This window comes from Pogona vitticeps, chromosome 2, assembly GCF_051106095.1.
Source record: "Pogona vitticeps strain Pit_001003342236 chromosome 2, PviZW2.1, whole genome shotgun sequence".
NCBI classification, from domain to species: domain Eukaryota; kingdom Metazoa; phylum Chordata; class Lepidosauria; order Squamata; family Agamidae; genus Pogona; species Pogona vitticeps.
Genome location: NC_135784.1, coordinates 115409936 through 115437055, shown reverse-complemented (window position 1 = coordinate 115437055; position 27120 = coordinate 115409936). Strand labels below are relative to the sequence as shown.

At 39.8% G+C, this 27120-nt stretch overlaps 1 protein-coding gene across 2 annotated transcripts in view; it reads left to right on the top strand.

Moving 5' to 3' along the window:
* DOCK2 (dedicator of cytokinesis 2) overlaps positions 1-27120 on the top strand; it is a 386088-nt gene that overhangs the window by 37197 nt on the left and 321771 nt on the right. For both annotated transcript variants that reach the window (XM_072990261.2, XM_020780495.3), the window contains exons 4-14: positions 1769-1824; positions 3383-3479; positions 5108-5256; positions 10053-10188; positions 11544-11698; positions 14167-14248; positions 16374-16509; positions 17951-18026; positions 18793-18866; positions 19399-19524; positions 24171-24295. In XM_072990261.2, coding sequence (XP_072846362.2) covers positions 1769-1824; positions 3383-3479; positions 5108-5256; positions 10053-10188; positions 11544-11698; positions 14167-14248; positions 16374-16509; positions 17951-18026; positions 18793-18866; positions 19399-19524; positions 24171-24295 — 1212 coding nt within the window. The remainder of the gene's footprint in view (positions 1-1768; positions 1825-3382; positions 3480-5107; positions 5257-10052; positions 10189-11543; positions 11699-14166; positions 14249-16373; positions 16510-17950; positions 18027-18792; positions 18867-19398; positions 19525-24170; positions 24296-27120) is intronic.

Sequence of the window (27120 nt, the reverse complement as noted above, 5' to 3'; positions counted from 1 at the left end):
AGTTCTTAAAGAAATGGGAGTGCCTTCTACCTTATTTGCCTCCTGAGAAATCTATATGTGGGACAGGAAGCAACAGCTAGAACTGGATATGGAACAGCTGATTGGTTCAAAATTGGGAAAGGAATACGACAAGGCTGTATATTGTCCCCCTGCTTATTTCACTTATATGCAGAATACATCAGGCGAAAGACAGGACTGGATGAATCCCAAGCCGGAGTTAAGATTGCCAGAAGAAATATCTGGAATCTCCAATATGTAGATGATACCACTCTGATGGCAGAAAGTGAGGAGGAATTAAAGAACCTCTTAATGAGGGTGAAAGAGGAGAGCACAAAAAATGGTCTGAAGCTCCACATAAAAAAAAACAAAGATAACAGCCACTGGTCCCATCATCTCCTGGCAAATCACAGGGGAAGATATGGAGGCAGTGACAGATTTTACTTTCTTGGGCTCCATGATCACTGCAGATGGTGACAGCAGTTGCAAAATCAAAAGACCCCTGCTTCTTGGGAAGAAAGTGATGACAAACCTAGAAATCATCTTAAAAAGCAGAGATATCACATTGCCGACAAAGGTCCGCATAGTCAAAGCTATGGTTTTTCCAGTAGTGATGTATGGAAGTGGGAGCTAGACCATAAAGAAGGCTGACTGCTGAAGAATTGATGCTTTTGAATTGTGGTGCTGGAGGTGGCTCTTGAGAGTCCCCTGGACTGCAAGGAGAAGAAACCTATGAATTTTGAAGGAAATCGACTCTGAGTGCTCACTGGAAGGACAGATCCTGAAGCTGAGGCTCCAATATTTTGGCCATCTCATGGGAAGACTCCCTGGAAAAGCCCCTGAGGACGAGATGGTTGGACAATATCATTGAAGCTACCATGAATTTGACCCAACTCTGGGAGGCAGTGGAAGACAGGAGGGCCTGGTGTGCTCTGGTCCATGAGGTCACAAAGAGTCAGACACGACTTAACAACTAAAGAACAACAACAACAGTCTCCTTAAGAAGGACCCAAGGCAGCTTTAATCATTAAAAGACAATATTTAATGCTAAAATCAGTATACAAATACTAAAAAAAGAGACAATACCACACTGAAAGACAGTAAACAAAAGCAACACCACAAACGCATTTAAAGCAGTCAGGTATAGCAATCCATTGAAAAACCCCACTCAGGCAGCTGGTCAGAAGGCCACCATATAATGGGTCGGCCAATTTATTCATATTGCCTAGTGACTTGTTGTGGTTACCTCAGTTTCAGACAGAGGTCTTTCAAATCCCTGGCAACACAACCCTATTAAGAGAAGACCATGGGGTACTGAACATTTAAATGTATGAGCCACAGAACTTGGTTCTTAAGATGAACAGTTCTAAGCAATGTAAGACAAAAACTATCCAACAGCTGAGATTGAAGAAGATAGAAAGAAGCTGGTCTACACTGCTTGTTGAATTTACAGTTTCTATAATATTTGTAGATAGTGCTCTTTCAGTAAACCCTGTAATATTGTGATAATAGTTGAATTCAACAGGTTAGGTCCAGATTTTGTCACTGCCTAAATAGACACAGCAAGAGAGACTTAAATTATGAATCTGATTTCTCTTTGGTGAATGATGACATCCACTTGTAACCCAATGGGTTGCAGTTGTTGTTACATCAGAATAAAACTTCACCAGAGCTGCTTGTATGTACTTCCATATGTCTATTCCTGGCCCTTTTGGTATATTGCTGAACATGTTACCTCAACTATAACGTGTGCATTATTTTCTTCCAACAGGGAATATTTCCAAAATCTTTTATCCACATCAAAGACACTGGTGTTGAAAAGAAAAGGTATCACATTCAGATAATTATTTTACTGTACTGTATGTTTGACAGGCATCTTAATTCATTTTTGAAGTGACACCCACCTAGAACAAATTGTGTTAGAACTGCAACTCAAGAAAGGAGAGCCTTATGATCAACCAAATCACCATTCTATACTTCATTTTGATTGTGACTATAGTTTTTACTCTACATGTTGAGGTCATGCCACAAAGCTGATTGGCCAGAGTAACACAGAGTTAACTGAGAGGATTGGCTACCTCAAGATGTGTTGATAGCCAGTTAGCTTTTAGAAACGATCACATGGATACCTGAAGTCCGTCAACAGCTGTGTGGTGTGGTAACTAAACCCACTGCCTATGTTTACAGAGGTATCAAATGCCCAGAGGCAAGAAAGTGGAGGGTGGCTGTTTTCTGAGACCTGAGGGACATTGGTGGGCTGCTTGTGGGAACAAAATAATGATTAGCTTGGTTAAATAATTTCTATAAAGGAAGGTTTAAAGGGTCCCTTGCAGAAATTCATTCTTATCACAAAAAGGAAAAGCCTAGAGATGTACCCCAAGTAGCTGCTGACTAGGCATTTTCTTTCCTGTACATCATTAAAAACGTATTAGGTATTTGTAGCTTGGAAACACACACACACACACACACACACACACACACACACACACACACACACACACACACACACACACACATACAGATATCATTTTTAAAGTAGAAAATTACATCTATTACTTTCTTAGTATGCAGCTTGTTTCATATGTAATAGAAAACCTACTTTCTAAATGTACAAATATTTTGATATGTTTTTACTTGTGATATTTTAAATTCAGCTAAAATTACTGGGAGCAGCCAGGTTTGAAAATATGTTTATCAAAAGAGCACATGACATATTTTTTTTTTTAAAGATGGAGATGCACTGCCATTGGGGCTCCTGTGTTGACTCAAAGGCTGAAGGACCTTGGACAGCTCAGAGCTAGAACTTGCTCCTGGAATTCAACTGGCTAGGCAACCTCTCCTAGGTTTAGGGTCAAACTCATGGGTTATATTAGAAGCTGAAATCCTTTAGTGTCCCAGAGACATGACTCGGGCATACCTTGTTGACTCAGCAGTCATACATGCAAACAAAATTCATGCTTTCCTTCCAATGACAAATCACACTACAAAGCAAGCTAACTGTGGGAGGCATGTAGAGTGGCCATAAGATGTTTTCAGGACTTAAAGAATTCCATCTTGTAACATATGAAGATAATGTAATATTTGCTAAGATCCCTTTTCTTGAAGAACCTTAAAGTGACAGTTCTTTAGCACTCAGGCTCCTTTCTCTCAGTTGCTGTTGTGCTGACAAGCACATCTTGGCAAATGGGAAGACTCCAGTGTAAAGGGACTTAGAACTTGGATAAATCTGGTCCAGAAAATTCCGGTCTTTGGAGTCTTAGTGGAGATGTGTCAGGCTCAAGGGGCCTGATTTTTAAGGCCTCCCAGTTCTGTGGCTTGCAATGCTGGTTTTGATTTGGCTGGTCACCCGTTCAATGGATAAACCTATATTTTTCTTTCCATTCAGAAATGCAAACAATGTAATCCCTGCTGAGATTCCTTTGGTGCAAGAGGTTACCTGTACATTGTGGGAATGGGGGAATATCTGGAAACAACTGTATGTGGTAAGTTCTTTAAGTTACTCTTTTGTTGTAACTTCAGGAGAATAAACATTGACATGGGTAGATACCATGTTATCCATATTCAGTAGGCTTTGTTATAAATAAGCTCTTTATTACTGTATTTTATTACTGTAATTTCATGAGTAGAACTCTGCTTTGTGAGTTCTAGATAAAGAAGCAATCACTTTACAGTAGTGACAAGTGTGCGTTCTATTGTTAAAAATTTGCCTGCATATTCCGTTTTGAAGTTTGTGTTGTTTTAATCTCTGACTGACCTTTAGTGCATAATCCAAGTGTTCATTGTCTGATGATGATGGAAAGCACCTGTAATTCTAAAGTAGTACTTTTGCTTATGGGAGAAAGCTGCTATTATGTCTTTGCAAACAACTTGTCTGTTTTTAATGTGTTGTGACAGGCTGTCCAATCTGAGGGAAGCAAATTTTGTGTGCCAAAGGATAGTGCCAGTGTGTAGCCAGTGTGTTAAACCTTCAGCAGAAACCTCATACTTAGAAATACCTAGAAATGGTCTTTATTTTTTAAGGTGCCATGATTGGTACATGTGGGGAAAGTTATATAATTCAATGAACATTTTTTGCCTAAAGCAAACTGAAGTTAAGGGTGTAAATCAGAAATCCAGTGGCTTCTTTTTTTGAAAGATGAATTATCCCACTGAAGGATTTGCTACCAAAATAAAACTCTCAGGCTATAAAAAAAGTACTCACTTTGATGGATATATTGCCACCTTTCCTATCCTGTGAAGACACAAGATAGTCTTCATTTTTCTGTATAGTGAAGATTGAGCTTGTGCAGCCTTTTATGTTGCACAGTCCATTTTGCTCTTTCACCTGTTTTACTTTGATCCATCAATGTCTACCAGGACCAAAATATACATTCAGAAAAATGTGCGGCTCTTGCTTTTATAATGTTTCCTCACCAGCAACTATGATCTGTTTTGTTTTGTGTGACTCTCAAATCAGACATGAAAGGAAGCCATTATTTATATTTTTGAGGTAATCCTGATAATATGGTTCTCCTTTTAATGGGTTTTCACAATTGTACTGTTTTACCACTTGAGGGAGTATTTATGCTAAGAACAGATTTCTTTCTTTGGTTTGGTCCTCTCTCTAAAACTGTGATGCTGCTGGAAAGACAAAGAAGTAGCCTGGGTGGGATGTCAGGCTTTCGAAGTATGAATTACAGCATTGTTGTTTTTCTTTATTTGTGTTTAGGCATAGCAGTAAAAATTGATTACCAACTGCATCAGTACAATTTTTGTTTATGTATTTCCTTTGGATTTTGTCACTCTTATCGGAGTAAAATCTGTGCTTGATAGCAGTACTGTATTAAAAAGACCAGCTACAACTAGTATTCCAAGGAATGAAGAGCTAGGAATTGCTGTTCTAAAGTATAACTAAAATGCATCAAATATTTGTCACAAATATTGTATGTATTTGTATTGCTCTCTGACTTCCGCATTATTTGTGGCTTGAAAGTTATAGGACCATTCTGGTTTGGCATCCATGAAAATATTCTTGTCTATGCCATGCAATAGCAGTTTAACCTCTGGAAGGAAGCAAATGACACTGGAAATTTCAGATAAGTTGATGTAGGAAATATGCTATCCATTTCAGGCCAACAAAAAGGAACACTTCCAGCAAGTACAATCTATGATGTACGAATTAATGGAGTGGAGGTCACAGCTCCTCTCAGGGACATTGCCAAAGGATGAGCTGAAAGAACTGAAACAAAAAGTTACATGCAAAATTGACTATGGAAATAAGTAAGTCCCTTGGTTCTGCTTTATCATTGCAAAGAAGTTTGGAAAAATCTTAATACCTGAGAAGTCTGGGCTGCTCTAACATGTATGCATGCTTTGTTATTGCTTTTAAGAATAAGCTAGTAAAACCATGGGCTGAAATCCAGTACTATTTTGCAATTAGAATAATCTCATTGAGTTAATGGGATTTGCAAAGGAATTAACTCACCAAACACCCACTAATTCAGTGGGTCTACTCCAGTTGTGACTTACTAATGGATTTCAAGCATAATAGATTGTCGCCCAAATATTGGGTGTCCTAGCAAAATGGCTACCTGATGCCCCATTTTTGTGTTATATTTATTACATGCAGGTACCCCTAAACAAATGTATGTATTTTAAGGTTTTAGGGAAGTGCTGAAGTGAGGAACAATCTCAATATGTCTTTCTGTCTCATTGTCAGGTGAAAAAGATGAATTAACTAGAATATTGCCAGCAAAATAATTTCTCTTCAAACTCTTGATATATCATAGTTGGTATCTAGTGAAGAGTATGTTTCAGTGCTGATGGCGATGATTGTAATCTCTGTTACACAAACCCTGAAATGTTCTAACAAGCCCACAGATAATCTCGGAATCCTGTTACACCAACCTTCCATGGAGGTTAACCCTCAGGCCTGAAGCAGCACATTCCCCCCCCCCAATCCATACTGCCTGAGGTAGATGACAGGATACTGCCTTCCTATCCAGTTGAACTGACAGTTAAATCTTTCTTCAACATTGGTAACAAGATAGGGTTCTCCTTACAATTCAAGGCAGCAAACAAACTTAAGGGGCTCAAGGCACATGATAGAAGAGGGAGCTGCAGCCTCAGATCCCAATATCTGCCACCTGAGGTAGCCACCTCACTCTGCCTCAGAGCTTGGGAAGTTAATTTGTGAAAGTAATTTTCCATACACCTTGTAACAAAGAACTATCCCCAGTATTGTGATACCATTACTATTGCCAAGGTTTTTTTTTGTTGAGTGGCTTGATATTTTTGAAGAGGGAAGAAGCAAGAGGATTTGATAAGCAAATGGCATTTAGTTTTACTAAAATTGCTCTAAAATGCCCTATAAAAGCAATGAGATATTAGTCCTTGTGCAGTATAGACACCCCAAGATGTCTGACAGTGGCTGAAATTTTCTTGTTAGGTGTAAGAAAATTCTTAACTTCCGGTCCATTTCCAACAGTTAAATAAAGAGTCCCCACTGTGATACTTGGGTGTGCGCGCACATACATCGAGCTAGCTCACATTATGTTCTGTTTGAGATACATATTGTTACAAAAAAGTAATTTGTTACAAGCAACTACAGAATTTACAATTCATTATTTCCAAGCTTTGCTCTCTTTAAAGCTCTGGTTGTAATGATCCCATATTCTACATAGGGGGCTAATGCTAAGAGAAAGTATAGCTTACCTTGTCCATGCTGTTGTGAAATCTGAATTAGGAACTCCCCAGGTCAAGCTTTTATCCAACACAAAGCAGTGGGAAAGAAACTTTGAGTGTCAGGCTGATCTCCTTCCACTCCCTTTTGGGGCTAGATGGTCATTTTTCCCCCTGGAACTTCAGCACTGAACGAAAGAGTTCCACTTTCGCTCTTCACTTCCTCCTCACTGAGGAGGTTCCTCAGGCAGGTTTTCCCAGGATGGTTGCTAGCATTTACCCAGTGTGGCTGTACCTTTGTTCCACTGAACCGAATCCCCATTATTATTTTTTTCCTGATGGCTGCAATATCCACCAGCTTCTAGAAGATCTCCAGAGACAGAAATGTTGCTACTCCACTGATCAGCTCCAGAGGGCCACAGGCCATGCTATTTGTCATTTCACCAACTCCAAAGGTTCACTAGAACTCATATTTATTGAAGTGGTCATCTGATACTGGTCACTGTAGTGGCTGAGAACATGAAGTGATTTCTAATTTAAAGCTGAATTCAGGCATCACCTCACTCAATTGATATAGCAGTTAAGAGATAGAAGGCTCTCTTCAGTAATGGGCTGCCTTAAAATAGAAATATTTAAAGACCACCACAAAATGGAATGTAAGTAGGTGATGGTCATAGATTACCAGCCTCTAAGAAAAGATTGACTCAACTGCTCTTCCACAAGAGGGATAGGCCCCTAAGCAATAATCTATTGCTGCCCTGCGTACATGTAATTGCCATGATTATGAATAACCCTTTCTGTTTCTTTTTCTCTGAGGCAGGGAGGCTTACATGCCTGCACTTAGAAATTTCCAATTAAAATATCCTCAAACAAAATCTATAGCAACTTCAAAGATGATATTTTAAGGGGATAAGCACCTATAACTTTTGCATACTAAAAATGTCACAAGAATGCTGTGGTTAAAGCAGCCCTGAAAAAAAGCTGTAGTGGAAAAGAAATATTTCACATTGAAAGCCTACCTGTACAAGTAAGGGAATGAGGTGATGTGATTCTTCGGTGGTAAGAATGAACTATACCATGCAGAGTGGCAGATTTGTGTATGGGTATGGATGTGAGCCTTACTTTTTCACTGTTCCCTTATGTGTAGAGGAAATGAACAAAATCTCTATCTTGACAGCACAGCTGGGATATGACTTGGCTAGAATTGTTTTTCCTTTCATATGCCCGGGTCTTTTGTATTTTTACTTACAAGTTGAAAGAAATATATCAGGGAACATTACAGCTGTCTGGAGAGCTCTGTGAGTTAAGTATCTGCCTGTGGAGCTACAGGTTAGGAGTTCAATTCCCCTCTGTGCATCTCTGAAGAGAGAGCCTGTGTAGCCTTGGGCAAGCTGCAGAGACCCAGGGGTCCCCCATAAAAAGGGAATGGTAAACCACTTCTGAGTACTCTCTACGTAGACAACCCTGAAAAGAGGCACCATGAATCAGAACTGACTTGATGGCACACTATTATTATTATTATTATTATTATTATTATTATTATTATTATTATTATTATTATTATTATTATTATTATTATTATTATTATTATTATTAAGTGTGCTGCTTATACACCTCCCTATAGTGCTTCAAGCACTTTCTGGGCGGTTTACAAATTAATTATGCAGGCTACACATTGCCCCCCCAGCGATATAACAACAACAACAACAACAACGACGACAACAACAACAACAACGACAACAACAACAACAACGACAACAACAACAACAACAACAACAACAACAACAACAACATGTGTGTGAGAGAGAGGCAGAAAAAAAGTGCAGGAGAGACAGATATATGTCCAGTGGTAGCCAAATGAGGTGCTTGGGATAAATTTGGGAATAGGAGCTTCAATATAGACACCTCAAATGCTCGGAGATTCCTAAGTTTAAAGTAATTATTATTACTTTTGATCAAGTCAGTTAGAAGTAGTGTACCATCCCTTCTTTTAGGGGGGCATCATGAGAATGTGCAGCCTGCCCAAGGTTACACAAAATGGCTCTACTCCTAGGAGGTACAGAGGGGAATTAAACTCACAACCCAAGCTAGATACCTAACTCACTGAGCAATCCAGCTAGTATGATTAAAAGCAATTATAAAATGCATATTAAAGAATAGCGTTTCTAATGGAAATTTGCGAAAAACAAACACTCCCTCATGCTTTACTGGTTTGTTTTATTTATTTATTTATTTATTTATTTATTTATTTATTTATTTATTTATTTAATACCCCACCCATCTAGACCGAAGTCTACTCTGGGCGGCTAAAAATAATATATAAAATAAAAACATATAATAAAATAAAAACAACAACAGTAATAATATGTTCAAGATGGGAAAAATATTCAAGTGATGACGGGAGGGAAAGCCTGCCTAAAGAGAAGAACTTTGAACTTTGCTCTTAAAAACACCCACCAAGGGATCCAGACAGATCTCTGGAAGCAGACTATTCCAAAGGCAAGGGGGCAATGCCAAGAAGGCCTGGTTTCTTGTTCTTTCCCTCTGGGCCTCCCTCAGCATTAGGCCCCTCAGCCGCCCTTCGAGTGTTTAGGGCTGTTTAGGGCTTTGTATGTCACCATTAACACTTTGAAATCAACGCGGAAACGAATGGGCAGCCAATGCAAGGCAGCCAGAGTGGAAGAAAAATGTTGATATTTTCTCGTCCCACTGAGAATTCTGGCGGCTGTATTCTGCACCATTTGAAGCTTCCGCATCAATCTCAAAAGTAGCCCCCGTAGAGCGCATTACAGTAGTCTAATCTTGAGACTACAAGTGCATGAACCAGAGTGGTGAGGGCCCCAACATCAAGATAGGGACACAGCTGGGCAATCCGCCACAGATGGAAATAGGCAGAGCAGACCGCTGATGCCACCTGGGTTTCTATGGTGAGTGCCGGAGCCAGATGGACCCCCAAGCTGCAAAACTCACTCTGAGAGTCACTCCCCCAAAGGAGAAGGAGTTTCCCAAACCACCAATGTCTGGGCCACCCACCCTCAGGACCTCCATCTTGTCTGGGTTCAGCCTCAGTCCATTCTCCTGCATCCACTGCAGTACAGCCTCCAGGCAGGGCTGAAGGAATAGAACGGCATCCACTGTGGTTGGAGAAAAGGAGATGTAAAGATGGGTGTCATCAGCATACTGATGGCATGAAGCCCCACACCCCCTGATGACCCACCCAGCGGCCTCATGTAGATTTTAAACAGTATTGGGGAGATAATCGAGCCCTGCTGAACCCCAGATGACATAAATGCCAGACAACATAAAATGTATAATGCAGGAGATGTGAAGGGTAAATGTATATGTGGAGAATAACCTCTTATGGTGCTTAAGCCACATCTTCTTTCTGTCTTCAGGATTCTTGAGCTAGACCTGATAGTAAGAGATGAAGATGGGAATATCTTGGATCCAGACAAGACTAGTGTCATCAGCCTCTTTTATGCTCATGCTGAAGCTACAAGCAAAATCACAGAACGCATTAAAGAAGAGACGGTACAGCGTTTTGCACATGAGTCTTGTGGTTAAAGATAGACAATTCCTTTCTTAGCAAGGAAAGATTATTTAGACAGGACAGGAGACATCTACCCTTCTTTTTTACCTTTAGCAAATCAAGACTCTCCTACCAGACTGTATGCATATTAGAATTTTTTTTCCAGAAAGTATTTGCTATACTGTCAGGGTTTTTGTTTAAATTTGGCTATTTTCAGTAGTGACTGGTGAATGCTGGAGCTGGTGGGGCAGAAGAGAGGGTCATCAAAGTTGGAAATAGCTGCCTCTGATTTTCTCTCCCTTTTCCATGGTCTAAGTGCACTTTATATCCCCATGCCTGCTGGTTGGGAAGAGTGTTGAAGATTAGGCATCTGTGTGGTGGACCATCTGCCCATACATAGGATTATCTTGGATATATTTCCTCATTTCAAAATATGCATCTAATATAAATCAATGGAATGAAAGAAAAGAGATTTGTAACCAGTGACCAGAATTAAGCTGTCTAGAAGTTAGCATTGTATTGCTTCTCAATCACTGTATTACTGAAGCATATCTTGATAAGCAGCTTAAAGAGATGTCAGCAGCCATTACATATCCCAGTAGCAGTGTGTGGGTTATTCCTGTTATTGGAAGATGGTGGCCATGATGTACATGCCTTCCTGATCTTTATGGAACAGTAGGAAATTGGCAACAATCCTTTAGCCTTTTTGAGGTACCAGACTTAATAGAGGTCATCAGTTTCATAGGTAGGTGGAAACAAGTGGCTGACTACTTTGAAACTTGATCCAACTTTTGAAACTAGTACTTAATTTGTCTGGAGATCTAGTGAATACAGAGTCTGAGAAAATGGTTTTATGTCATTAGTGAAAAAACGAAGACTGAGCATTATTTAAGAAATTAGCAGCACAATAAATGCTGCATTGATATAATGACAGCATGTCATTAACTATTGTATAAGCTTTGCATACGGTACAGAACATCTGTTCAGTGGAAAAAGCACAGTTTATTTTATGTATATAAATAGGCAGTGATGGGAAAGAGTTAACAGTTCAATTAAAAGTTTGTGAGCTCAGTATCTGTTTTCTTAACAACTCAGTAACAATCTGTTAACTCTTTTGTACTAACCTGCCCATCTCAGTAAACAAGTTTAACTTGAGAAGCATATGGATTTTTGGAATAGTCATAAAAGCTTCAATTTTTGCATCTCAGGAATTTGAACCCGAGGGTTAAATCTGAAAACAGAACTCTGCTTCAGCAGTATCATTAAATAGATCAAAAGGAGGAAACATGTCTGCCTAAGCAAATTACTTCCAGATTTAATCTGGATAACATTATGTCCCTCTTTTCTTTATGCACAGTCGAAGGAAGAAAGTGTTTATGGAACCTATTCCAGAAATAATACTTCTCCGACCCACAGCCTTTATGTCTTCGTAAGAAATTTTGTCTGCAGAATAGGAGAAGATGCAGAACTTTTCATGTCTCTTTATGATCCTCAGAAGCAACAAGTAATAAGGTAGGGTACCTTTTTTCAGCAGTGCAGGATGGCAGTCTCCTCACACAAGTGTGTAAGTTTTCTGGATCAGGATGTGGCTATTACCATGAAAATGAAAATGCACATTTCACAGCTGAAGGAGACTGTAAGTTGGTGGATACTTCGCATTCCAACTTTGCACAGAAACTTCATAAAAATACCTTTCATGTAGGTATTTTTGTAATTTTGAGTGTTCAGGTAGGTGGTTTGGTACCCTAAGGGAGAGGACAGCCAAAGAATCAAAGAGATAATGAATATGCATATTTCATGATAGCATTGAAAGGGAAAGGAAAATAATATGGAAGAGTGTTGCTACAGTAGTGGCAGGGATGAGCTAATGTGGGTCACTTTGGAACAGTCAAGATTGATTAGAAGGATCTAATCAAGCCTAATCTTTCACATGGAAATCCCACCTGTCATTATCATGATGTGGTTTAATAAGAGAGCCACTTCAGGATACTGGCAAATTAACCACTTCCTCTGCTTGCATAGGGCCAGGGGACAGCTATCACTAATGTACTGCATCAGTTCATAGGCTATCACTAAAGTATTGCATCAGTTATAAAAAAATTAAAATCTTTTATTTGCCTTCTCTCAAAGAGCTGGTCAAGAAATAGCCTGCAGCTGAAGCCACTGCAGTGGATTCGACTGTAGGATATTTCTTTATTGGTCCTTTAAGATGAAGTAAAATAAAAGATTTTAATTTTATAATTTTTATAAATGTATATATTAAATAGTTGATGCAATGCATCAGCAATAGTCCATTATGCAGTCAAAACATGTTTTTCACTTCCTCTGTTCCTTTCCCAAGAAGCAGAGGAAGTGATTAATTTGTCAGTGTCCTGAAGTAGCTTGTTTATTTAGCCATTTCATAATACTGTACTGGCAAATTCAAATCTGAAGGCTTGCTTTGGATCAGTTCCACACACACAGGAACCGATCCAAACCAGATGAATACTACCCACACTAAAAAAAGTAGAAGCTCTTGATAGGGGCTCTGAAGGTACAGATCACTCTGGGGGTGGGCTGGTCCACTCCAACAAAGACTTCATTTTATTGCTGTTTTTTTGAGCACACCAGCCTATTTCTATAGAAGACAAACAGTGGGTTAAAAGCTTCTGTAGTCAGCCTCAGAGAATCTGTTCTGCCAATAGCAATTCTGTGTAAATAAATACTGGATTCAGTCACAGAAAATGCAAAATAAATAAATTCATTTGTCTACAGGAGTATATTTGCAGCCTGCAAATGCTTTGGCAAAATAACACATGTTAGTCTATATAGTCTCAAAGACCTTTTGTTTTTTCAGTCACTGATTGATGTGTGACATTAAGTGATTAGAAGTACTTGGCCAGAATTATTTGTCACATACCAACAAAGTGCAAAAATAGACTGAGGTAGGCACAGGAATCTCTATAGTTTCTGTATATTACTCAGTCAACAAAACCACAGTTAGTGTTGCTCTTTACATGCAATAAAATAGGCTGAGCCCAGATATCCACCCACAGAAGGAGGTTGATCCCTCCACTTAATATTAGGGATCTCAAGCATTAGAGGAGCCTGCTCTGAGGTACTGCTTTATTTTTGTTTCAGTCTTAGGAATAGACAGCGTATGAGCCACTCACAGAATATGTCTGTGACTTGTTTTCTACACATTTTCTCTTTCATTTTGGGCCCTCCTGTGTCACAGCTCTTCTTTTCCAGAAACAGTAAGGTGGTGTAAAATTGTACATGCTCATAATGATAGTCCTCATAGTCTCATGACCTACAGGAGAGTCAAGAATGCAAGAATCTGGGTTGTTCTGTATCAGCAATTGAGCAACAGGCCTTCTGTAAAGTTAATGGCCTTCAATTGTCAATTCCAGACCAAACAGTCCTCAAATACTTTACATTACATCAAGGATAGCTTACAAAAATATAATGTTCCTCGAGAAATCTCTCACTTTCCTAACTACTGTGAGGACTGCGGTGAAGCTCGGAGGGAAAAGGGAAGTCTGAGAGACATGACACGTAATGTCGTATTTCTGGCTGTTTAGAAAGTCTTCCAGCTTCAACACTGCAAGCCATGGACCCATCACGCCACTCCTCATTAGGGTTCCCTGACTCTCAGAAAGCATTCTGAGGTTGCCCTGGCTCAGGCAGTGTTCTAGGAGAAACTCTCCTACCTCTTTCGCCAGGTGGTTATCTGGATTCAAACCAATGATTAGTACCAATCCTTTCTAGTCTGTTTTTTTAATGCTATATTTTACTCTTCAGATTATGATTGCCATTGATTAAAACATCACAAAACCAGGTATACACACACATTAAGGGATACATTTGCAGAGGCAGGATTGTGAGGTGCTCAAAGATTTATGCTGAGCAATGAATACCGTATGATACCTGCCAATTGCACGCAATCAGGCTGTTATATAACAACTTTACATAACATAATGTGTTCTTTTTTTAAACAGTGAAAATTACTTGGTGAGGTGGGGGAGCAAAGGTTTTGTCAAAGAAATTGACAATTTCAACAATCTGAAAGTGGTTTTTACTGTGAGTAGCCCTTCTCCTACTATTTTTTTAACATATAACCCTGCCTGGAGAGGTCAGAGAATGTAATTGTTCAAAATGTGTTGCATCCAGTGTTTGCCATCTACTATCTTACTTCCAGGATATTCTGTGTTCTTGGTTGTCACATTTTTAGGAGATGAAAGCTTAGCTTAGTTGTGGTAAGACTTCCCCTGCATATCACATAAATCATTGTGGTGTTGGGCAGAAAGAACACTGCTTCCTGTATGCTGGGGTGAGAGGAAAAGTGTTGCCTTCCTCGTGTGGTTTGGCTGCAGTGGTCTCACTTTCCAGCATTGGCTGGGCCTCCTTGTGCTGACGCTGCAGTCCAGCAGTGCCTGGAGGGTCGTGAATTGGCCATCCGGTCACACAGATTGATCCAAGAGCAATCTCTGTTCAAATCAATGGATAGATGTATCGGACTCGATCTGTGAAAGGGGTATGACTTAACAATTTTGAAAAAATATTCCTCAGCACACCATACAAGTGTCTTTAAAATAACAGGCCAGACTCCCATTGCTCCACTTGGCTCACCCAGTTAACCTTCAGGGCACATCCGAGAAATCCAAGAAGGTCTACAGTAGCTCCATGCACAAGCATAAGCCCTATTAAAACCGTCAGAGACTGCAGAAAACTGTGGTCAGAGCTTGATACTGCTGCATCTACCCTGTAAGAGGATTCTGCCCAAAATTTCACAGAAGCCATATGCCGGGGAAACATTTGCTTGCAACTGAAAACGTGGCCAAGTTCTTGTTAATAGATACCGTATTACACTGCTGTGAATTCTGTTTGGCTTTAGCTCCCGTTGCATTTTTTCCATCTCTTTCAAGATCAAGAATGTCGTGGTATATTTGGTTTGCAAGTTGATGCAGTTGGTCTGAATGCATAACTTCCTGGAAAAAATCCTTCTCAGGACCCTGCATTAACTGACCCATGTGACGGGTTTTTTTGTATGCAGCAGAGGTTAATATGTTTATTACTCTTGTAGACAGATGGTATACTAAATAGAAAAGGTGATTGAAATCACGGAGGCATAAAGTTTCGAACTTAATCACTCAAGGGGACCAATAAATTATTGTTCATGTGTATAATCTCTAAGGGAAGCATGGGAGAACCTATTTCTGATCTCAATAAGATTAAGTGCCGGGGGCGGGGGTTAGAACTACATGCTTAATAAGCATACAGCTGTTTTGTTTATCACATTAAAAAAACCCAGAATGCATAGCTTGCTCACAGAGTTCAAAGATATTTGAGAACACACAAATTATTCCAGAAAGCTTTCTCCCCCCCCCAGCCTCAACAACAACTATGTTTTTTAAAAAAACAACAACCCTGCATGGGTGACTTCTTGGACTCCCTCTAGTCCTTGTTTAAAGAAAAGAAGGAGGGAGAGGAAGAGAAAGTTCTGGAATGAAACCTTCCAGTACACATGAAAAAAATGGCCCCATGTTCAAAGCTCTTGCGCCAAAACCTCAAACTGGATTCTGAGGTAGAAGGAGTTTCAAAATGAGTTGGTAGGGAGATTCCAGCTGAGAGCAAAGTCTTTTTGGTTCCAACCAGCCAGCCAGCCTGCCCGCCTGCCCGCCCGCCTGCCCCCCCCTCTCTGTCTGTCTGTCTGTCTGTCTGTCTGTCTGTCTGTCTGTCTGTCTGTCTGTCTGTCTGTCTGTCTGTCTATCTATCTATCTATCTATCTATCTATCTATCTATCTATCTATCTATCTATCTATCTATCTATCTAATCTGCCTGCCTCCCTCTCTGCCTGCCTGCACACACACACACACACACACACACACACACACACACACATGTCTATGGATATGTAGGTTTATTGATACATGCACAGATTTTGAGAATGTAGCTTCTAAAATTTATGTTCAGAACTTTGAATGGGTGGTGTATGTTCTGAATTCCAATTTCCTGTTAATCAAATCCAGTTGTTACTAAATAAATGGATGGGATATTTTTAAATGGAAAGGTTGTTTTCTTCCCATTATGATTTTTTCTTCACCAGTAATATTTTTTCTGGGGGGGGGGGGAGAGGGGCAAATTTGGGATTTGTTGCTTGGCTCTATGGATCTGTTAACTGGCTCTTTCTTTCATGTCTCTCAGGATCTCGGAAACAAAGATCTTGGAAGAGACAAAATTTATTTAATTTGCCAAATTGTACGAGTTGGAAGGATGGATCTCAAAGACAGTAATACAAGGAAATGTACTCAGGGCATAAGGAGACCTTTTGGAGTGGCAGGTAAGAAATAAGAACTGGGCATGTCGCAGAGGGTCTTGTTTGGTTTTCCCTGTGCCCGTGGTGTCTTCCTAGGTAGCCCTTGCGTACCGTAGTTCCCTCCTTCTAAAAGGTAGGGGGATACTCCAGAGTGACATTATATTAAATGCAAGTGGGTCACAACCACCTGGGGAGATCTGCAATATTCCTTTCCCTTCCCTTCCAGGTTGGTTTTCTCCCCCCTTGTGTGGGGAGGAGGTTGCTCTTTGTGCAAAGACCACTTGAGGGCATGGCCTCTGTAAAACACTGCCAATAAACATTCTGCAAACTTTATAAAGTTATAGCAATACATTCTCCCAGATAATGATGTAGGTTAAACCTTCTAAAATTGAAACAGTATTGAAGCAAATGTTGAATAAGTAGTTTTAAGTGCTCTTTATGTGGAGAGATTATAAGGGAAAGCAAGAGATGAAAGTGGATTCCCAACCAAAGGCCTTCTCATAAATTGGTTCAGAGCAATGCTGCTAAGTGAAGGTGTCCTTTGAAGATCTTCAGTGAGATGTCTGTTCAGAAGAGTCTATTATTGGGTGGGTTGTGGATGACAGGAATAGGTACGTAGTGCAAGAGTGAGAGGAAGAGACTTCATGGGTGATATAGATGGCACACCGGATAGAGTACGTATGTTTAGCAATCAATTCACCTGGGATTACCTTGTATAGGATATTAAATTAATTTCTTGTATGGTGAAGAAAGATTCTGACAATATAACACACACAAGCCAAATTTGCATGCTAATGTATTATTTAAGCTAGCACAACAAATAAGCTGTCTCAGCTTCCTTGAAGTCAGGTTAATTGCCATCTACCTAGGGCTCTGGTATTTATGGCTGTTCTCTATTGTCCCATAATTAAATTAATGGATGATGCAGGAACCAGAGACAAATAATTGATATAATTTTTTTTTGTAAAATCTGCATAATTGAGAACATGCTGTGTTGTCATGGCACAGATCGGTCTTCCAGTCGCTGCTGTGCCCACAGCAGTGTACCAGCCGTGCTGAATGATACGTTTCATTAGATCTGAAAAACATTGTGGCGTCGCCTGTGCTGATAAACGTTTGTCTTAGACGCTTGGGGCAGGGGTGGGAAACGATGAGAGAGTGTTGGACTGCCCCTTCCATCATCCCTCATCATTGGTTGTGCTGGCTACAATTGATGGAAGTTCTAATCTGGCCACACAATCCCCATCCTTGCACAACAGAGTGAAACACTCCTGTGAAGGGATATGTGTGAAAGTAATTAGATGTGAAGCTATTTAGAATAATTTGCACATCAATCTTGATAATAATATCACCTCTCTGTAGTCCAGTACTCTATAATGCACGAGGTGCATGATCCTGAGAAGCAAAGGAATTCATTTTGTCTCTATTTCTTTCTTACATGTCTTGATGGATTTTTTTCCCCTAGTAATGGATATTACAGACATCATAAAAGGCAAAGCAGAAAGTGATGAGGAGAAGCAACATTTCATTCCTTTTCATCCGTAAGAAAATCTTTCTTAGAAAAAAATCTTACTTATATTGCTAACCTCCCAGGGGAGGGGAGGGGGAAATCGTCATCCATGGAAGTTTTGCGGCAAAAATATATCTGGAGGCAGGGATGGGGACTCAAACTGTGGGACTCGCTGATCAGTCAGACTTAAGTCACATGGGTTTTTTTACCCCTTTTTCCACATCCTTAGAGCATCTTCCAGATACAAAAGGGCAGTTTCTCACCTAACATGTGACACACAGGGGAAAAAAAAAACACATCCAAATATATTCTTCCATTTGTAGTTTTTCCATTTGCACCAGAGAAGACATAGGAAGCCTTTGAGAATACATTAAAACATAGGAAGAATTGTGAAACCTGTTATAGCCCTGGAGGCTCACTTGTGCAAGCATTTGTGAAATAGCCATAACGCCTATTTTTCTGAAGTCCCATCCTTCAGCACCACTGTGGTTTGAGTTTTAAATCTATACTGTGGGTAATGAATACCAACTTTTTCATTGGTTCGTGACTCTGATGTGATCTTCCAACCATCAAATTGGGAGTTACTTTAAATTTTACTGTATATATATATTCTTACTGCCATTTCTTGATGTGTCTGACACTAAAAACTACATTGTTACATAGCTCAAGCTTTGGTGGTGGAAACTGGTGGTACATAATCCAATGCTTGCTTCAGTTTTGCTTTCTGGTCAGTTGGTGCATGTTTTGTTTTAACATCTTCAGTTGTCACAAATATATCTCTTCTCTCTTTTTTTTAGAGTGTCGGAGAATGAATTTTTGCACACTCTCTTAAGCAGGGTCACAACAGTCAAAGGAGATAGTGGTGGACAAGGTGAAGTATAGTTTCTTTCTCTCTTTAGTACCCTAAATACAGACATGTTATTGATGGCCCATAGCACTGGATTGCAGGACAGCTGATGTCATGTTGAATGCATCATGTTGAGGCAACTGTTGTAAGAAATTGCCCTCTTTTTCAGGAAGGGATATGCACATGATTATAATATTCAGGATGGCATTCATACTTTTGTATGGACAGGGAGATGGTGGTACTTACACAGAGATGGGCTTTTGGACTACAGCTCCCAAAATCTCATGGTCCACATGACTGTGGCCCCGGTTAGCTCTGGAATTCTGGGAACTGTAGTCTGAGAAAGAAATGTTTGTCATCAATGCTGTTATGCGTGATGCTTCTGTCTATGAAGCCCGAGCTTGTTAATATCTCGTGTGGTTGTGGTCTTTTGTGGAAGTGAACTTCCATGTAAAGGCAAGATTTGAGAAGTGAGCTTTCTCAACAAATACAAGACAATGTCGAATGAGTGTCCCCATCTGACCATCAACATTTCCTTTGTCTTTGGGTTTTAAAGGACTGTGGGTGACCATGAAAATGCTTGTTGGAGACATTAATCAGATTAGGAAAGACTACCCTCATCTTGTTGACAGAACAACAGTCGTTGCCAGGAAGCTTGGTTTCCCTGAAATAATTATGCCAGGTATGAGGTTGTTTTTCCTGCTTAGAAACTTAATGTAATTCTATTCCTTCTGATTTGCATATACAATCCATTCAGATACAAAAAAGAAACAATATGTGCACTAGGTTAGATCCATACATCCCTGATAATGGGCAAGGATAGTAGCCCTCTTAATCTGTTTAAGTGTCTCTCCCTGCCTTCTCTACCATGCTTTCTTGAGGGTCACATATCTGCTGAGTGGAGTGAACTGGGACACAGTAGGCTGAGGGGCAAAGGGTAGATAATAGAAAATCATGTGACGGTATCTTCTGTGATTGGAACAGAAAGTGCCTTGATCAGATTTCTTACATTCTCCCTCTATCTCCTCAGTGGTTTGGTCCATGACCCACTAGGCTCAGCATAGTTAATATTTCTGAGACTTTCTCAGCATTTGAAAGGAGGCTGTTTGAGAAAGGAAGGGTAGGGAAGTGTGCTTCTATTTACTCCTTTCTGGGACTGGATATTTGACTTCATCCCCTTGTTGTTTGGAGGTTCATTTCCAACTCTAAGTGTCTTTTGAAGATGCTGAAAAGGAATGCTTCATTTTCTGAATAAAAGGAAAAGAAATTTCAGTTAAATAAAACTATGTGCATATGTTTTAATATACTCAAGGCCCTGAAAAACTATGTTTTCAACTGCAACTACTGGCTCTCTTTTTTGCCATTTCTGTTAAGAAAAATCAGTCAAATTTATCCTAATACTGTGTACATTTGTGAAAACACACATCCGTGTAAATTGATGAGGTCCAGAATGAATAATGTTAAAACAAAATTCCATGCTATCTATGCCTTAGCCAATATTTAGTTGGGTAACTTCTGTCTTTGCAAAGGGAGTGATATCACTCATAGCAGCAGATTGTGTGTGTGTGTTCAGTCGTTTAGTCGTGTCCGACTCTTCGTGACCCCATGGACCAGAGCACGCCAGGCCCTCCTGTCTTCTACTGCCTCCCGGAGGTGTGTCAGGTTCATGTTGGTTGCTTCGCAGACACTGTCCAGCCATCTCATCCTTGGTCGTCCCCTTCTCCTCTTGCCATCACACCTTCCTAACATCAAGGTTTTTTCCAAGGACTCTTTTCTTCTCATGAGATGGCCAAAGTACTGGAGCCTCAGCTTCAGGATCTGTCCTTCAAGTGAGCATTCAGGGTTGATTTCCTTTAGAACTGATAGGTTTGTTCTCCTTGCAGTCCAGGGGATTCTCAAGAGCCTCCTCCAGCACCACAATTCAAAGGCATCAATTCTTCGGCGGTCTGCTTTCTTTATGGTCCAGCTCTCACTTCCATACATCACGACAGGAAAAACCATAGCTTTGACTATTCGGACTTTTGTTGGCAAGGTGATGTCTCTGCTTTTCAAGATGCTGTCAAGATTTGTCATCGCTTTCCTCCCAAGAAGAAGGCGCCTTTTAATTTCAGGGCTGCTGTCTCCATCTGAAGTAATCATGGAGCCCAGGAAGATAAAATTTGACACTGCCTCCATATCTTCCCCTTCTATTTCCCAGGAGGTGATGGGACCAGTGGCCATGATCTTAGTTTTTTTGATGTTGAGTTTCAGACCGTTTTTTGCACTCTCCTCTTTCACTCTCATTACAAGGTTCTTTAATTCCTCCTCACTTTCTGCCATCAGAGTGGTATCATCTGCATATCGGAGGTTGTTGATATTTCTTCCGGCAATCTTAATTCCGGCTTGGGTTTCTTCCAGTCCAGCCTTCCGCATGATGTATTCTGCATATAAGTTAAATAAGCTGGGGGACAATATACAGCCTTGCCGTACTCCTTTCCCAATTTTGAACCACTCAGTTGTTCCATGACCAGTTCTAACTGTTGCTTCCTGTCCCACATATAGATTTCTCAGGAGACAGATAAAGTGGTCAGGCACTCCCATTTCTTTAAGAACTTGCCATAGTTTGCTGTGGTCCACACAGTCAAAGGCTTTCACATAGTCAATGAAGCAGAAGTAGATATTTTTCTGGAACTCTCTGGCTTTCTCCATAATCCAGCGCAAGTTAGCAATTTGGTCTCGAGTTCCTCTGCCTCTTCGGAATCCAGCTTGTACTTCTGGGAGTTCTCGGTCCACATACTGCTGAAGCCTACCTTGGAGGATTTTGAGCATAACCTTGCTAGCGTGCGAAATGAGTGCAATTGTACGGTAGTTGGAGCATTCTTTGGCACTGCCTTTCTTTGGGATTGGGATGTAGACTGATCTTTTCCAATCCTCTGGCCACTGTTGAGTTTTCCAAACTTGCTGGCATATTGAATGTAGCACCTTAACAGCATCATCTTTCAAGATTTTAAATAGTTCAACTGGAATGCCATCACCTCCACTGGCCTTGTTGTTAGCCAGGCTTTCTAAGGCCCACTTGACTTCACTCTCCAGGATGTCTGGCTCAAGGTCAGCAACTACATTGTCTGGGTTGTCCAGGATATCCAAATCTTTCTGATATAATTCCTCTGTGTATTCTTGCCACCTCTTCTTGACGTCTTCTGCTTCTGTTAGGTCCCTCCCATTTTTGTCTTTTATCATGTTCATCTTTGCGCAAAATGTTCCTCTAATATGTCCAATTTTCCTGAACAGATCTCTGGTCTTTCCTTTTCTGTTATCTTCCTCTATTTCTTTGCATTGTTCATTTAAGAAGGCCCTCTTGTCTCTCCTTGCTATTCTTTGGAAGTCTGAATTCAAGTTTCTGTAACTTTCCCTATCTCCCTTGCATTTTGCTTCCCTTCTCCTCTCTGCTATTTCTAAGGCCTCGTTGGACAGCCACTTTGCTTTCTTGCATTTCCTTTTCTTTGGGATGGTTTTCGTTGCTGCCTCCTGGACAATGTTACGAGCCTCTATCCAAAGTTCTTCAGGCACTCTGTCCACCAAATCTAGTTCCTTAAATCTGCAGATTGCTGTTCATTAAATAATTCCTTTTTTATCTTCCTGCTCCTATGACTCACACACAATTACATGAAGTTGTGTGCACCTTGAAAGTGAAAAAGGACATTTATAGTTAATGGGAATGTGCCACTGCTGATGACATCACCCCCATTGGAAAAACTTCTTAACTGTTAGAGCAGTATGACAATGGAACCAGTTATCTCATGAAGTTGTGAGCACTCCAAGGCTGGAGGCATTCAAGAGATAATTGGACAACCACCTGTCAGCTCTGCTTTGACTTGGATTCCTGCACTGGACTTGATAACTCAAATCATTTGATGATTCTATGATTGCATAGGTTTAACTACACAACAGGATAATGACCGTCGTACAGTGTGGTTTTTCATTACATCCACTGTGTGATCCCCAACTTTATTAACCTCCATATAAAACCCCCAGATTCTTAATTATTACATGTTGATGGATTTATAATCTCTAAAGAACTAGTTCTGAGTCATGACATTTCCAATGCAAGTGTTAATTCTTACGAAATCATTTCTAATTTTCTGCTTCAGAATGCAGTGCATCTAACACTGATAATGCTTTCTGGCAGTTTAGAGGTATTCAAAATGACACATAATTTATTTATTTTTTGGTAGGCGATCAAGGGCACTCATTTGTGGGTCTGCAAATAAGAAGGCTAAGATCCAAACTGTCATATGCGAAAATGTCAATAGGCATGTTAATAGTGAGTGTTGTTTTTTATGGGTGAAGAATGCCTTCTTCAGCTTGATCACCTTTTCTCCATTCTGCAGAAGGGGGATTTTGTAATTATTTGTTGATGTGAGGCTTTGCCATGAATGTACTGACGACCTTATTGTGGTCCACAGACTCTCAGCAGTTGAGGGCTCAATTTCTTTGATTGAAGACTCCAGAGTAAGAGTAAGGGACATCTCTGAGGCGTCCTGATTCAGTTGGGATTGAACTCAAGTCATGAGCAGAGGCTTGACTGCGGTACTGCAGTTTAACCACTGTGCCACGAGGCTCTTATTTAAAATTCATGTCATCAGAGTACAGGCAATATACCCTGTCCTCACTCTGACTTCTGCTTCTGGGAAGTGGTAGCCAGCGGGGCTCACAAACCAGGCAGTGGGAAAATGAGCTGTGGTAGGCTTTTTAAAAAGCCCTATTTTAAAATTTCTTAAAAAAAAAAAAGAACAGCAGTCATCTAACCAGCGAAGAATAAGTGGTTCTCCCTCATGTTCCCGAAGTAGTTTGCTATGCAGTAACGAGTGCGGGTGCTACTTGTAAAAAAGGTGGTCTTGAGCACATGGTACCGTAGGTATGATGAAACGGCCCCATTATGAGGCAGTGGATGTTGTCAGGAGGGACAAAATTCAACTGCTCCTCCTCCTCATTCTCAATTTGCTATGGACTTTTGCTTAGTGTGATGTGAGCGCCAGTTGACCATCCTGCACAAAATCCTGCATGCCAAGTCCTCCTTGCTGAAGTGCGTTAACTATGCGTCACCAGAAGGTGTCATTGCAGGATGAGAATTACCTATCAATGTAGAAATGGGATTAAGCCCTTTCCTGACAAGAGGAGATAAAGGTGGGCAATAAACATCAAAGATGAGTTTCATTTTCCCCTTGAATTTTCACATTTCAGCATATCACTGAGTATGCAAGCCATGTTCTGTGAGGTTAGCTTCTTGCAATCTGTATTTTTTTAAAAAAAAATCCTGGTATCTAACCTTTTGCACTTCTTTCACAGGTGATATCAGAAATGACATCTACATCACTCTGATGTATGGGGACTTGGATAAATTTAATAAAACTACTCAGAGAAATATAGAAGTCAATGTGTGCGTCTGTGATGAAGAAGGGAAAGTGATCCCAGTAAGTGTTGCTCTGTCACCTGCAACCTAAAGACGGACAAATTCAGTTCAACATATTCTGTTTCTGAACAACCAACAAAATTCTTCATGTCCCTCTTCTTCAATTCAAATCTATTTGCTTTGCTCTGTTGGCATTTGTACAAAGTGGAATAATACCTGACCTGGAATCTTTGCCCACATTAAGCTGCACCCATAGGCTTCTATTTATTTGTAAATCCTCTTGTCCCAATCAAGACATAAATTCTGAATGACCTTAGACTTAATATGTAGCGGTGAGAGGAAAGAAATTATGCAGATATAAGTAGGCTGGTCTGGTCTAAATCAATAGCCATAAATCTTCACTACTGGACTTTTAGAAACAAGGACTCCGAGCATCTTGGTGTAATTTTAAGCACATGAACCCTGTTTTTATAATTTCATTTTTAATATATATTCACATCCAATATTTAAATGTTACAGGCAAAGTAGTTAATGGAATGTTTTTGATAATTTCAGGGAGTCAAGCATAGAGCATCAGACAGCCTCTGCTGTTTGGATTATCTGGTGACCCCAATAACTCTCCTTAAGAGCAAAATGCTAGCTAGACTGTGCAAAACACAACTTTGCAATGATTTTAGCATATTGGCCCAGACTTCTTGTTATTAATGATTACATCTTCTGTTGCAGATTCTTACAGGCAAAAGCCATACATGGCTTGATTAGTTGATTCTTTCAAGTTCCATATAGTGCAAACTGAACAAGTTGAGCTCACAGCTAATAATTAAGTAGCAGGGAACAACCTAGGACTTCCTTTTTTCGATAGATAGATAGATAGATAGATAGATAGATAGATAGATAGATAGATAGATAGATAGATAGATAGATAGATAGATAGATAGATAGATAGACAGACAGACAGACAGACAGACAGACAGACAGACAGACAGAGAGAAAGAGAAAGAGAAAGAGAAAGAGAAAGAGAAGACTGTGGAATGTTGCAGGACAAATTATTGCTGTGTTACTATTAATGCATTGAATAAATCATTACAAATAATGTGCTAAATCAAATTGCTGGTCCTAATCAAAGTAGACCCATTGACTAAATTTTACTTGTTAAGTCAACAATAACTTAAGTACAAGTGAATCTGCCATAGCAGATGCTAACAATTGAATTTAGCTCAATGATTTCCTCATATTTATCTCCTTTTTCCTATAATCAGATTTATAGCTAAGTTACATTGTGACTGTAACTTAATGAAGGACAGCTTTCGCTTCATTTGCAGTCCATGTTACTTTTAATATTACAGGAGTGTGGTACATGCTGTACCTCATGCATTCAGATTCCTTTATATCTAGATACCTATATATGAGCTTATATGTTAAATAACTAAAGATATCTAATTTGTTTACTTTTGAAGAACAGAGTAAATAGTTACATATACAAAACTACAGTTGTAACTTGCTTCCACTTACCGTTAGAAGTACAACTAACAGCTTCTATAACCAACTTTGTAAGTTCAGGTTACAAGCAATAAGGATAGTAGAGAGAGTAAGTTTAGAATTATGAAACATAGGTTGTTGGCATATGATGCTACTCTTTATTTTCACTGAGGTTATTTGCTTCCCATAAATAAACTGATGGCTAGAAAGTGCATTTCCACCATGTGGATGGCTACAAACTGAAATACTTAACAACTTTAGCAACACATATTTTTTTCCTGCAATTTCTGAATGTGGGCAGTACTAAAAAGAGAGTTACTGTAGTTCCTCCTTGCATGTTGATATAATATGTTTGATATGTTTGAATTAATGCAGAGAGCTATAATGTTCCACAGTAATTCCACACAAGAGAGATTTGAGGAATCAAGGCTAAGCTTCCTCTGGTTCCTGGCTGGGCGTAATTAACAAACCTTGACAAACAGAATGGAAATTGAAACCAAATTAAAGCAACTGATTTGCCCTTAAGGGGTTACAGTAAAATTATCAAATGGCGTAGTTAGGAGCACCAACAAATTCCTGAATGGCAACAGCAGATACTTTTATTATAACAGTTTTACATATGATTCATAACACTTTGCATATGGCTTTAATTGGCTTTTTGTGCCATTTGTTTTTGCAAACTGAGGAGTGCTATATTTGAAAACAGTAAGTTTACTCAGCTTGATAGTGTGGTTGATGAAGCTGGCTAATTTGGGAAAGATTTGCTAAAAATTAGTGAAGATTTGTGGCACCAAGTTCCTCTCTTGGCCTAATTTGAAGCTGAAATTAGTGGAAGGGGGAAGAGAATTGTATTGAAGGAACATTGATTTCTTTTAATGCTCTGTTATTCTAAAAATAATGCAAACAAACAACAGCTCAATAAACATTTTAGCATGTATTGTAGAGTTAATCAGAATTGACTATACACAGATGCTGCTGACCTGTTCAATTTCTTACTTTGAAAACTATATACAGTAAAAAAGGGTGGGGTGGGGATTAGAAATTGCAACCCAGTCTCTTTTTTTCAGGAAAAAGACTGAAAATGGCTGCCAGGTACATTTTGTTACATATCCCAGCAATCACTGGAGAGACAAAGTATATGTTAGTTGAAAAGGGAAGATAGAAGGGAGTAGAAAGAATAAGGGAAAGTCTGTGTGGTCCCCAAGATCAGTGGTCCCCAACCTTGGTCCTCCAGATGTTATTGGACTACAACTCCCAGAAGCCTTCACCACCACCTCTGCTGGCCAGGATTTCTGGGAGTTGAAGTCCAAGAACATCTGGAGGCCTAAGGTTGGGGACCACTGCCCAAGATTATACCAGTGTAGGAGTGGGTGATGCCTTTTATTGGAATACTAGAAAAAAATCAAT